Source organism: Nerophis ophidion, linkage group LG28 (genome assembly GCF_033978795.1).
Source record: "Nerophis ophidion isolate RoL-2023_Sa linkage group LG28, RoL_Noph_v1.0, whole genome shotgun sequence".
In the NCBI taxonomy this organism is placed as follows: domain Eukaryota; kingdom Metazoa; phylum Chordata; class Actinopteri; order Syngnathiformes; family Syngnathidae; genus Nerophis; species Nerophis ophidion.
The window spans coordinates 9,644,526-9,655,808 of NC_084638.1; the positions used below are offsets into that span (position 1 = coordinate 9,644,526).

The 11,283-nt window shown below is 43.0% G+C and overlaps 1 protein-coding gene across 4 annotated transcripts in view; it reads left to right on the forward strand.

Moving 5' to 3' along the window:
* LOC133545080 (nucleolar protein 9) overlaps positions 1–11,066 on the forward strand; it is a 34,151-nt gene extending 23,085 nt beyond the window's left edge. For 3 of the 4 annotated variants that reach the window (XM_061890399.1, XM_061890402.1, XM_061890401.1), the window contains 7 exons: positions 1,402–1,543; positions 1,612–1,804; positions 1,890–2,030; positions 8,264–8,383; positions 8,491–8,703; positions 10,529–10,634; positions 10,761–11,066. In XM_061890399.1, coding sequence (XP_061746383.1) covers positions 1,402–1,543; positions 1,612–1,804; positions 1,890–2,030; positions 8,264–8,383; positions 8,491–8,703; positions 10,529–10,634; positions 10,761–10,915 — 1,070 coding nt within the window. In that variant the 3' untranslated portion in view covers positions 10,916–11,066. Of the gene's footprint in view, positions 1–1,401; positions 1,544–1,611; positions 1,805–1,889; positions 2,031–8,263; positions 8,384–8,490; positions 8,763–10,528; positions 10,635–10,760 lie in introns of those variants that run through there. The other variant, XM_061890403.1, reaches the window with a different exon arrangement.
* The last annotated feature ends 217 nt before the right edge of the window (positions 11,067–11,283 follow it).

The window sequence follows — 11,283 nt, forward strand, 5'->3', positions numbered from 1 at the left end:
ACTTTAGCACATAGCACTTTAGAACTAAACACTTTAGCACACAGCACTTTATCCATCAGCTTGGGGCGGTATAGCTCGGTTGGTAGAGCGGCCGTGTCAGCAACTTGAGGGTTGCAGGTTCAATTCCCGCTTCCGCCATCCTAGTCACTGCCGTTGTGTCCTTGGGCAAGACACTTTACCCACCTGCTCCCAGTGCCACCCACACTGGTTTAAAAATGTAACTTAGATATTGGGTTTCACTATGTAAAGTGCTTTGAGTCACTAGAGAAAAGCGCTATATAAATATAATTCACTTCACTTCACTTCAGCTCTTGTGCAATCCACACTGGTACTTTATCTCCATACTGTAGATTTTATGCCTACATCAAAGTGTCTATCAAGCTCCATGTTCTGATGTTTAAATGTTAGTTAGATTAGATTAGATAGTACTTTATTTATTCCGTCAGGAGAGTTCCTTCAGGAAAATTACAATTTTCAGCACAATCCCATTCAAGATCAGACAAACATTACAGGGAGAAAGAACAGGATCGCTGACGGGTCTGCCGGCTTCCAGCGCCCCTTACAAAAAAGATGACATACAAGTAAACAGGGGGCGGGGAGAAAAGAATAGAAGATTAAAATAAAATTTTAAAAACCGGTCTTAGCCTGGGCCCTGGAGAGGGGGTGCAGACTGAGGCCAAGGGAACAAAACAACAACTCATAGCCATAGTACACATCCCTCTTCCATGTGTGTAAGAGGGAAACATCAAAAATCAAAGGACACAGAGGACATTAAAGACATTAAAGCAGCAGATACAACCAGACACTTCTACATACAACTATGAATAAAAAGTAAAGGAAACATATACACTGTGGTGGCCTCTGCGGTGTTCCACGCCATCGTCCGCTGGGGTAGAGGGAGCATGGCCAGAGACAGGAGCAGACCCAACAAAGCAACCAAGACAGCCGACTCCACTCCCGGCCAGTGTCCAGTCCGCATGGATGAGCGAGGATACGTCCAAGGTGACTGAGCTCCTGCCTACAGCAGCCACTACAGCAGCGCCATCTTGGAAAAAGTTGTCTTGTTGTGTCTGTGCTTGTGTTTTTGTTCTGTTGTTTTTGTGTATGTTAAGAAAGCAATGATGCACTGTGTCCAAGACAAATTTCCCCGCGGGGACAATAAAGTTGAACCTTGAACCACATGGGCTCAGGAACACTTCAGAAAACCACTGTCACTAAATACAGTTGTCGCTACATCTGTAAGTGCAAGTTAAAGCTCTACTATGCAAAGCGAAAGCCATTTATCAACAACATCCAGAGACGCCGCCGGCTTCTCTGGGCCCGAGATCATCTAAGATGGACTGATTCAAAGTGGAAAGGTGTTCTGAAGGGTTTTTTTCCCCCCGCGTTGTCTCTTTCCAGTAAGCATCTCTGGCTCTGTTGCCAGCGCCGTGTTCCAGACCATGTTGACCGTGTGCCACAGGAAACGACCCAAACTCTGCAAGCAGCTCCTGAGGCGCCTGGCCGGGTACCTGACGAGTTGCTCCGCCGCTCCCGGTGTCAGGTCTGTAGTTCTAAGTAGGAGTCGGTCAGAAAGCTGGAGAGAAAATGTTTTTTTTATGTTTTTTTTAGTCCCCTTCTGGTTTTTCTCAAAGACCAAGCCGCCAGTCGCCTCATGGAGACCGTCCTTCAGCTGTCGCCCAAGTCCCTCCTCCGGGACCTGTACAAGAACCACCTCAAGGGTCAGCTGGTCGACCTGGCCCTCCATCCAATCGGTAACTTCCCGATACAGAGGCTGACTGCCGTCACGGCCAAAACCAAACTGGTGGGTTGAAATCATCACAATGCAGGTGTGAAACTCGGGTTGGCCAAATTGATGAGTGATCGATCACGTCTCTTTGTTTTTGAAGTTTGTCAGCTTGTTCGACGAGCTGCTCCAAGGTGTGGAGGCCATCTTGGCGTCAGGTCACATGGGTGTGATCGTGCAACTGGCGGAAAGTTGCGCAGAAAGTGGAGAAAGACAGGAAGAATTCATGCAGTGTCTACTCAATGTAGGTCTGATTTCTGTACCATTAACCTCATTTGGGATTTTAATACCTAAAACAGGGGTCACCAACGCGGTGGCCGTAAGGACCAGATGAGTCGCCCGCAGGCCTGTTCTAAAAATAGCTCAAATAGCAGCACTTACCAGTGAGCTGCCTCTATTTTTTAAATTGTATTTATTTACTAGCAAGCTGGTCTCGCTTTGCTGGACATTTTTAATTCTAAGAGAGACAAAACTCAAATAGAATTTGAAAATCCAAGAAAATATTTTAAAGACTTGGTCTTCACTTGTTGAAATAAATTCATTTATTTTTTTACTTTGCTTCTTATAACTTTCAGAAAGACAATTTTCGAGAAAAAAATACAACCTTAAAAATTAGGGATGCACCGATTAATCGGTAACCGAATATATAAAAAAGCCACATTCGGCCTTCGGTGAATTGAGTTAAAAACAAAGCCGAATAGTGGCGTGTGACGCAATTTTTTGACGCGGTGACGCAATCAACCAACGTGCAGTGACGTTGGGATATGTTGTGTACCTGTATAAGTGTATGAGGTTACAAGCACACACTTAATTGAGATTTAGTGGGGCCTCTGTTTACATTATTAGCCTGTTGTGTAGGCTACCTGTATAAGTGTATGAGGTTACAAGCACACACTTATTGAGATTTAGTGGGTCCTTTGTTTACATTATTAGCCTGTTGTGTAGGCTACCTGTATAAGTGTATGAGGTTACAAGCACACACTTAATTGAGATTTACTTGAGCCTTCTGTTTACATTATTAGCATATCTACTGTGGCTAAGCAGACTTTTGCCAAAAGGAGAATAATTCATTTGTTGTGGGTTTATCCACTTTAATGCACTTAATTTTTTTTTATGGAATGCATGTTTTGTTTGAAGGCCTAATATAAATGAAAACCAAAGGCTACTGGAATATTAAAAAAATGTCAATATTCAATAAAAAAATACTTTATTTGAAAAACATGTCTAAATATTTATTCTAGGCTATTTATGCAATATAAAAAAAATTGTGAAAATCTGCATTAATTATTCGGCCTTCGGCCAAGCGTTTAAATTTTATTCGGCTTCGGCCACAAATTTTCATTTCGGTGCATCCCTATTAAAAATGATTTTAGGATTTTTAAACACATATACCTTTCTACCTTTTAAATTCCTTCCTCCTCTTTCCTGACAATTTAAATCGTGGGTATTAAACTCTGGTCCGCGGGCCAAATTTGGCCCGCCGTGTAATTTCATTTGGCCCTTGAGGCAATAATAAATTAACATTAGAGCTGGCCCGCTGTATCACCGCATTCAACGCTAATTCTCATACTTGCCAACCCTCCCAATTTTTCTAGGAGAATCTCGAATTTCCACCCGGACAACAATATTGGGGGCGTGCCTTAAAGGTACTGCTTTTAGCATCCTCTACAACCTGTCGTCACGTCCGATCTTTTTCTCCATACAAACAGCGTGCCGGCCCAGTCACGTAATACATGCGGCTTCTACACACACACACAAGTGAATGCAAGGCATACTTGGTCAACAGCCATACAGGTCACACTGAGGGTAGCCGTATAAACAACTTTAACACTGTTACACCACACTGTGAACCCAGACCAAACAAGAATGACAAACACATTTTGGGAGAACATCCGCACCGTAACACAACATAAACAGAACAAATACCCAGAACCCCTTGCAGCAGTGACTCTTCCGGGACGCTACAATATACACCCCCGCTACCACATGTCACTATAAAGTTAAATACGCCTTGCTTGTTCAATATTCAATGCAAAACTCGTTTGGGTCCCTATTAAAAGGTTAAGTTGTTCAACTTTGGCCCGCGGCTTTTTTCAGTTTAGAATTTTGGCCCACTCTGTATTTGAGTTTGACACCCCTGATTTAAATCAATGTTCAAATAAATTAATTTTTTTATTGTAAAGAATGATAAATACATTTTTATTTAATTCTTCATTTTAGCTTCCGTTTTTTCAACGAAAAATATTTGTGAAATATTTCTTCAAACTTATGATTAAAATTAAAAAAATATATTCTGGCAAATCTAGAAAATCTGTAAAAATCAAATTTAAATCTTATTTCAAAGTCTTTTGAATTTCTTTAAAAAAAAAAAATTCTGGAAAATCTAGAAGAAATAATGATTTGTCTTTGTTAGAAATATTGCTTGGTCCAATTTGTTATATATTCTAACAAAGTGCAAATTGGGTTTTAACCTATTTAAAACATGTCATCAAAAATATATATTTATTGTGAGAAATAAATAAACCGGTGAGAAATAAATAAACCGGTATAGCTCGGTTGGTAGAGTGGCCGTGCCAGCAACTTGAGGGTTGCAGGTTCGATTCCCGCTTCCGCCATCTTAGTCACTGCCGTTGTGTCCTTGGGCAAGACACTTTACCCACCTGCTCCCAGTGCCACCCACACTGGTTTAAATGGAACTTAGATATTGGGTTTCACTATGTAAAGCGCTTTGAGTCACTAGAGAAAAGCGCTATATAAATATAATTCACTTCACTTCATATCAGTGTTTCCACAAAGATAAATATCATTAATTATTAATAATAACATCGAGTTAAAGGTAAATTGAGCAAATTGGATATTTCTGGAAATGTATTTAAGTGTGTATCAAACTGGTAGCCCTTCGCATTAATCAGTACCCAAGAAGTAGCTCTTGCTTTCAAAAAGGTTGGTGACCCCTGGCCTAAAAGATGTGTTAAAAGGGGGTCATACCGTTCCTTGTGGTCTGCATCAGGGGTCCCGGTTCAATGTATGCATTGTCCTCTGCATTTGACCCATCCCCTTGTTCCACCCCCTGGGGAGGTGAGGGGAGCAGTGAGCAGCAGCAGTTGCCGCGCCCGAATCAATTTTGGTTATTTTAACCCCCCCCAATTCCAACCCTTGATGCTGAGTGCCAAGCATATAAGCCATATATGTAATAAAGGCAAAATACGTCACAACAGTCTCAAATTTCCAAACGGCCCCTTTGAAGCTTGTTTTGAAGAAGGCAAAACATTTGTTTTCGGGACTTGGGGATCCCAAATATGCAAGAACGACACCAACAGGCAAAAGCATTTGTTTTGCATACAACGTTTCCCCCAAAAAATGTGTTAGTTAAGGTGGTGACTCTCCAGGAGGGAGGGGACTGGGGAAAGGGGTGGGTGTTAGGATCAAGGCATCTCGGCCTGTTGCCATCATGTCTCTGCCACCACAGCCTGGGGGGCAATAGACTACAGACTGTGGTGAAGTAGGCCGGCTTCGTTGCGTGAAGAAGCCTACAACTTGCTGTATTTGCTGAATGACAATATACGATATATATCTCTATTTTTTCCGTAAAGTAAAAACAAAACAGTCCTACTTACCTGAGGTACTAAAAGAATGACTTACTGTAAGTAAGCGTTTGAAAAAAAAAGATCTAAAAGTAGGGCCACGTGCTGACCTATGCTCAACTTAATCCATCCATTTCTGCCGCTTATCCCTTTTGGGGTCCCTGCTTAATTTATTACAGCATTTGGGAAGCCTGTAATTGAGTTTCATCAACATGTGATAGCAGGGACCCTGCCATTCAAAAGTAGGCTGCTACATTACTAATGATTAATGTAACTATAGCTGAAAAAAAATAGTACAATAGCGATCGGATAGACTATTCATCCCTGAACACCATGGAGTTCATGTGGGCTTTATGATGCACTTACATCATTATATCAATTATCACTAATTCATTTAAAATAATGTTTTTTTTGCTGCTTCAACACAGCTCAATCAACACAGAAAAAGGTCAAGTGAAATAACTTAGTTATTAACTGTAGGTCAATAATGCTTGTCTTTCTCTCACAGACAGGGCTTTACTGTCCGTAACACACACGCACGCATATCCATCCATCCATTTGCTACCCCTTATTCCCTTTGAGGTTGCGGGGGGCGCTGGTGCGTATCTCAGCTACAATAAGGCGGAAGGTGGTGTACACCCTGGACAAGTCGCCACCTCATCCCAGGGCCAACACAGATAGACAGACAACATTCACACTCACATTTACACACTAGGGCCAATTTAGTGTTGCCAATCAACCTAATCCCCAGGTGCATGTCTTTGGAAGTGGGAGGAAGCCAGAGTACCCGGAGGGAACTTACACATTCACGGGGAGAACATGCAAACTCCACACAGAAAGATCCCGAGCCCGGGATTGAACCCTGACTACTCAGGACCTTCGTACCGTGAAGCCTGAGCTAATGTTATGCTAAAAGTTAATTAGCCTTCACCTCAAGGACGAGCTGAGCTGTCGCTTATGTTTCTACAACGTCAACGGGCTCTTAGTGATGTTACTAGTTGTTGACTTGGAATTGTTTATTATAATTTGGAGAGAGTCCGCCCTTACCTGCTAAAAACACCTTTCTGCTCGCCCCATGTTACATGCGCTCTGAATACGCACTGCTGATTGGTTGTTACCTGCGCTCGGAATACGCACTGCTGATTGGCTGATACTGACAGAGGCAAACGCAGAACTAAGCAGAGCAGCTTGTTAAGACTTTTTATTTTGTTGTTAAGACTAATTTAGGCGGTGCCTCTTTGTTGTTAACAACAAAGACAATACATGCTCTTCACATCTGTCATCCATCCATCCATTGTCTACCGCTTACTCGCTTGGGGGTCGCGGGGAGCGCTGGAGCCTATCTCAGCTACAATCGGGCGGAAGGCGGCTTACACCCTGGACAAGTCGCCACCTCATCGCAGGGCTAACACAGACAGACGTGCGTGTAACCAGTCAGATGGTTCTGTGGGTGGGACAATGCTGGGTGCTGCAGAGATGTACTGACAGAGACAGAAATAAGCGGCGCAGCTTGTTAAAACTTTACTTTAAGCCGTGGCTCTTTGTTGTTAAGTCAGCTGCCTTAAAGGGGAACATTATCAGCAGACCTATGTAAGCGTCAATATATACCTTGATGGTGCAGAAAAAAGACCATCTGTTTTTTTAACCGATTTCCGAACTCTAAATCGGTGAATTTTGGCGAATTAAACGCCTTTCTGTTTATCGCTCTGGAAGTGATGACGTCAGAATGTGACGTCGCCGAGGTAACACACCCGCCATTTTCATTTTCAACACATTACAAACACCGGGTCTCAGCTCTGTTATTTTCCGTTTTTTGGACTATTTTTTGGAACCTTGGAGACATCATGCCTGGACGGTGTGTTGTCGGAGGGTGTAACAACACTAACAGGGAGGGATTCAAGTTGCACCACTGGCCCGAAGATGCCAAAGTGTCTGCCGCCAGACCCCCATTGAATGTTGCCAGAGTGTCTCCACATTTGACCGGCGATGCTAAGGCAGACATGGCACAGAGATGTATGGATAACCTGCAGATGCATTTGCAACAATAGTCAACCAAATCACAAAAGTGAGTTTTGTTGATGTTGACTGCCAGCTCATCGATGCTAACATGCTACGCTAATCGACGCTAACATGCTATTTACCGGCGGTGCTAAAGCAGACATGGCACAGAGATTTATGGATAACCTGTAGATGAATTTGCAACTATATTACGTTTCCTTCCACCCACATTTAATGCGAAACAAACACTTACCAATCGACGGATTTAAGTTGCTCCCGTGTCAAAAGATGCGAAAGTCCTGATCGTTTGGTCCGCACATTTTACCGGCGATGCTAACGCAGCTATTCGGCCATGCTATGGCTATGAATAGCGTCAATAGCTTCAGTTTCTTCTTCAATATTTTCATACTCCAACCATCTGTTTCAATACATGCGTAATCTGTTGAATCGCTTAAGTCGCTGAAATCCGAGTTTGAATCCGAGCTAATGTCGCTATATCTTGCTGTGGTATTCCCATTGTTTGTTTACATTGGCAGCACTGTGTGACGTCACAGGGAAATGGCCAGTGTCTTCGAAGAGAGCCGAAAATAAGGCACTTTAAAGCTTTATTTAGGGATATTCGGAGACCGCTAAAATTTTGAAAAAAACTTCAAAAAATACAACAAGCCACTGGGAACTTATTTTTTATTGTTTTTAACCCTTTTGAAATTGTAATAATGTTCCCCTTTAACAAAGCGCTGCGGGAAGCCCTGGTATGTGTATATGTATGTTTGTACAGTGAATGTGCGTGTGGATAGGCAAAAAATATCCGTTTTCCATAATAGGGCCCCTTTTAAAGAACACAAAGTTCAGTTATTTTGTAAAAATAACGGCATCGTGTTGCTCTTTCTCCCAGGCATTCCACTGTGCAGAGCCCGGCTCCCGGCATGTCCACTGCCTCCCTCTCTTCATGTCCCTTCTCACCTATGAAGTGTACTACCACTCTGACACAGCAGAGGGCGGTGCACAGACCCAGGTAAGCTCCAGTGGAAAGCCCCATGGAACAGAACGAACCTCTAGCCATTGTTGTGACGAGTAAATGTCAAGACCCGCAGCAGGTGACGCCTGGCTTGTCACGGCTAGGTCCCGCTGTCCTCCATGTGTTACCATGGCTCCCGGCTGGTGCAGGCGCTGGCCAGGTTCAAGGAGCGCTCCCACCTCCTGGTTAGTCTCCGCGCGCTGACCCCGGAGGACCTCCTGACCATGGCGTGTGACCCGTCTGGCAGCCACGTCCTCCAAGCTCTCGTCACCACATCCAGCGACAAGGGGCGGGGGAAGATCCTCAGGAGGCTGGAGGTACGACGGCCTTAATGACGTTTCGATTCCGAGAACCAGAGCTGCTGACCTACTTAGAGGTGAAGCCCACTGAGTTCTTCAACAGTATGGCTGCTGTTGTAAACCAGACCTCGGCAAACTAAGGCCCGTTAAGCTTTTCTATCCGGCCATAATTTTTTTTTACAAACCCTGTTTCCATATGAGTGGGGAAATTGTGTTAAATGTAAATATAAACAGAATGCAATGCAAATCCTTTTTCAACCCATATTCAGTTGAATATGCTACAAAGACAACATATTTGATGTTCAAACTGATAAACATTTTTTTTTGTGCAAATAATTATTAACTATAGTATTTGATGCCAGCAACACATGACAAAGAAGTTGGAAAAGGTGGCAAAAAATACTGATAAAATTGAGGAATGCTTATCAAACACTTATTTGGAACATCCCACAGGTGTGCAGGCTAATTGGGAACAGGCTAATTGGGAACAGGTGGGTGCCATGATTGGGTATTAAAACAGCTTCCCAAAAAATGCCCAGTCTTTCACAAGAAAGGATGGGGCGAGGTACACCCCTTTGTCCACAACTGCGTGAGCAAATAGTCAAACAGTTTAAGAACGACGTTTCTCAAAGTGCAATTGCAAGAAATTTAGGGATTTCAACATCTACGCTCCATAATATCATCAAAAGGTTCAGAGAATCTGGAGAAATCACTCCACGTAAGCGGCATGGCTAGAACCCAACATTGAATGACTGTGACTTTCGATCCCTTAGGCGGCACTGTATCAAAAACCGACATCAATCTCTAAAGGATATCACCACATGGGCTCAGGAACACTTCAGAAAACCACTGTCACTAAATACAGTTGGTCGCTACATCTCTAAGTGCACGTTAAAGCTCTGATATGCAAAGCGAAAGCCATTTATCAACAACATCCAAAAACGCCGCCGGCTTCTCTGGGCCCGAGATCATCTAAGATGGACTGATGCAAAGTGGCAAAGTGTTCTGTGGTCGGACGAGTCCACATTTCAAATAGTTTTTGGAAATATTCGACATGGTGTCATCCGGACCAAAGGGGAAGCGAACCATCCAGACTGTTATCATCGCAAAGTTCAAAAGCCATCATGTGTAATGGTATGGGGGTGCATTAGTGCCCAAGGCATGGGTAACTTACACATCTGTGAAGGCACTATTAATGCTGAAAGGTACATACAGGTTTTGGAACAACATATGGTGCCATCTAAGCGCCGTCTTTTTCATGGACGCCCCTGCTTATTTCAGCAAGACAAGTGTTACAACAGTGCGGCTTCGTAAAAAAAGAGTGCGGGTACTTTCTTGGCCCGCCTGCAGTCCAGACACGTCTCCCATGGAAAATGTGTGGCGCATTACGAAGCGTAAAATACGACAGCGGAGACCCCAGACTGTTGAACGACTGAAGCTCTACATAAAACAAGAATGGGAAAGAATTCCGCTTTCAAAGCTTCAACAATTAGTTTCCTCAGTTCCCAAACGTGTATTGAGTGTTGTTAAAAGAAAAGGTGATGTAACACAGTGGTGAACATGCCCTTTCCCAACTACTTTGACACGTGTTGCAGCCATGAAATTCTAAGTTAATTATTATTTGCAAAAAAAAAAAAGTTTATGAGTTTGAACATCAAATATCTTGTTTTTTGGTCCAATATGGCTCTTTCAACATTTTGGATTAATGACCCCTGGTGTAGAATATCAATCAAAAATAATGGTTATTATCATATTTCCCCTAATCGTCCAAATCTACTTAATGATCCGAACACATGAAATTGATGGTAACTTCCCTTTTTCTATGCAATCTCCTTCTCCCCAGGGTTTGTACGTGCGGATGGCGAGCTCCAGGCTGGGCAGTCGATTGCTGGAGGCCATATGGAGCAATGCCTCAGTCAGTCACAGGCAAAATATCGCACAAGAGCTTGGTAATTATATATATTTTTTTGTGGAAAAATCTATTCAAGGATGGTGGATTTTTTTTCATTTCAGGTTCACTTGTGTGTTAATGATCTTTCCTCTCTCGCTGTTGTTTTTTTTTTTTTCAATCCCAGCGCCGGCTGAAATCCAGCTGAGGTCGGACCAATTTGCTCGCCACGTTTGGGGGAAATTCGCACTCTCACACTTTGTTCACCGGCGAGCCGTCTGGCAGGAAATCCAAAGCGGCGAGTCCAAGAAGCGCAAGCTTTTCAATGATATTCTGGAGTAGAACTCGAACGCCTTTCAGTACATTTCATTACATTTGATGACCTCTGTGTACATTCCATAACATTGTATCGATATCATCGGGATTTATCTTCCTATGTTAGACGGAACAAACACCAGTAATAAAAGCAGGAATAAAACTCAGACTTACTAAACATAGGGATGTTTTTTGGATGTTGCCTAGAAGATTGGTTGTCGAAGTCATTGGTAAGCATTTATTTTGCAAATTAGTCACTCTTATTAATAAAATACAAATACAGGAAACTGTGACAGGCATATAGTGGGGTTGTCTACCTTATGAGGTGAGTATGTAAGGCTGTCCACAAGGTTGCGGAGTATGTTTACAAGAATTGTCCACCATTCTTCCAAAAG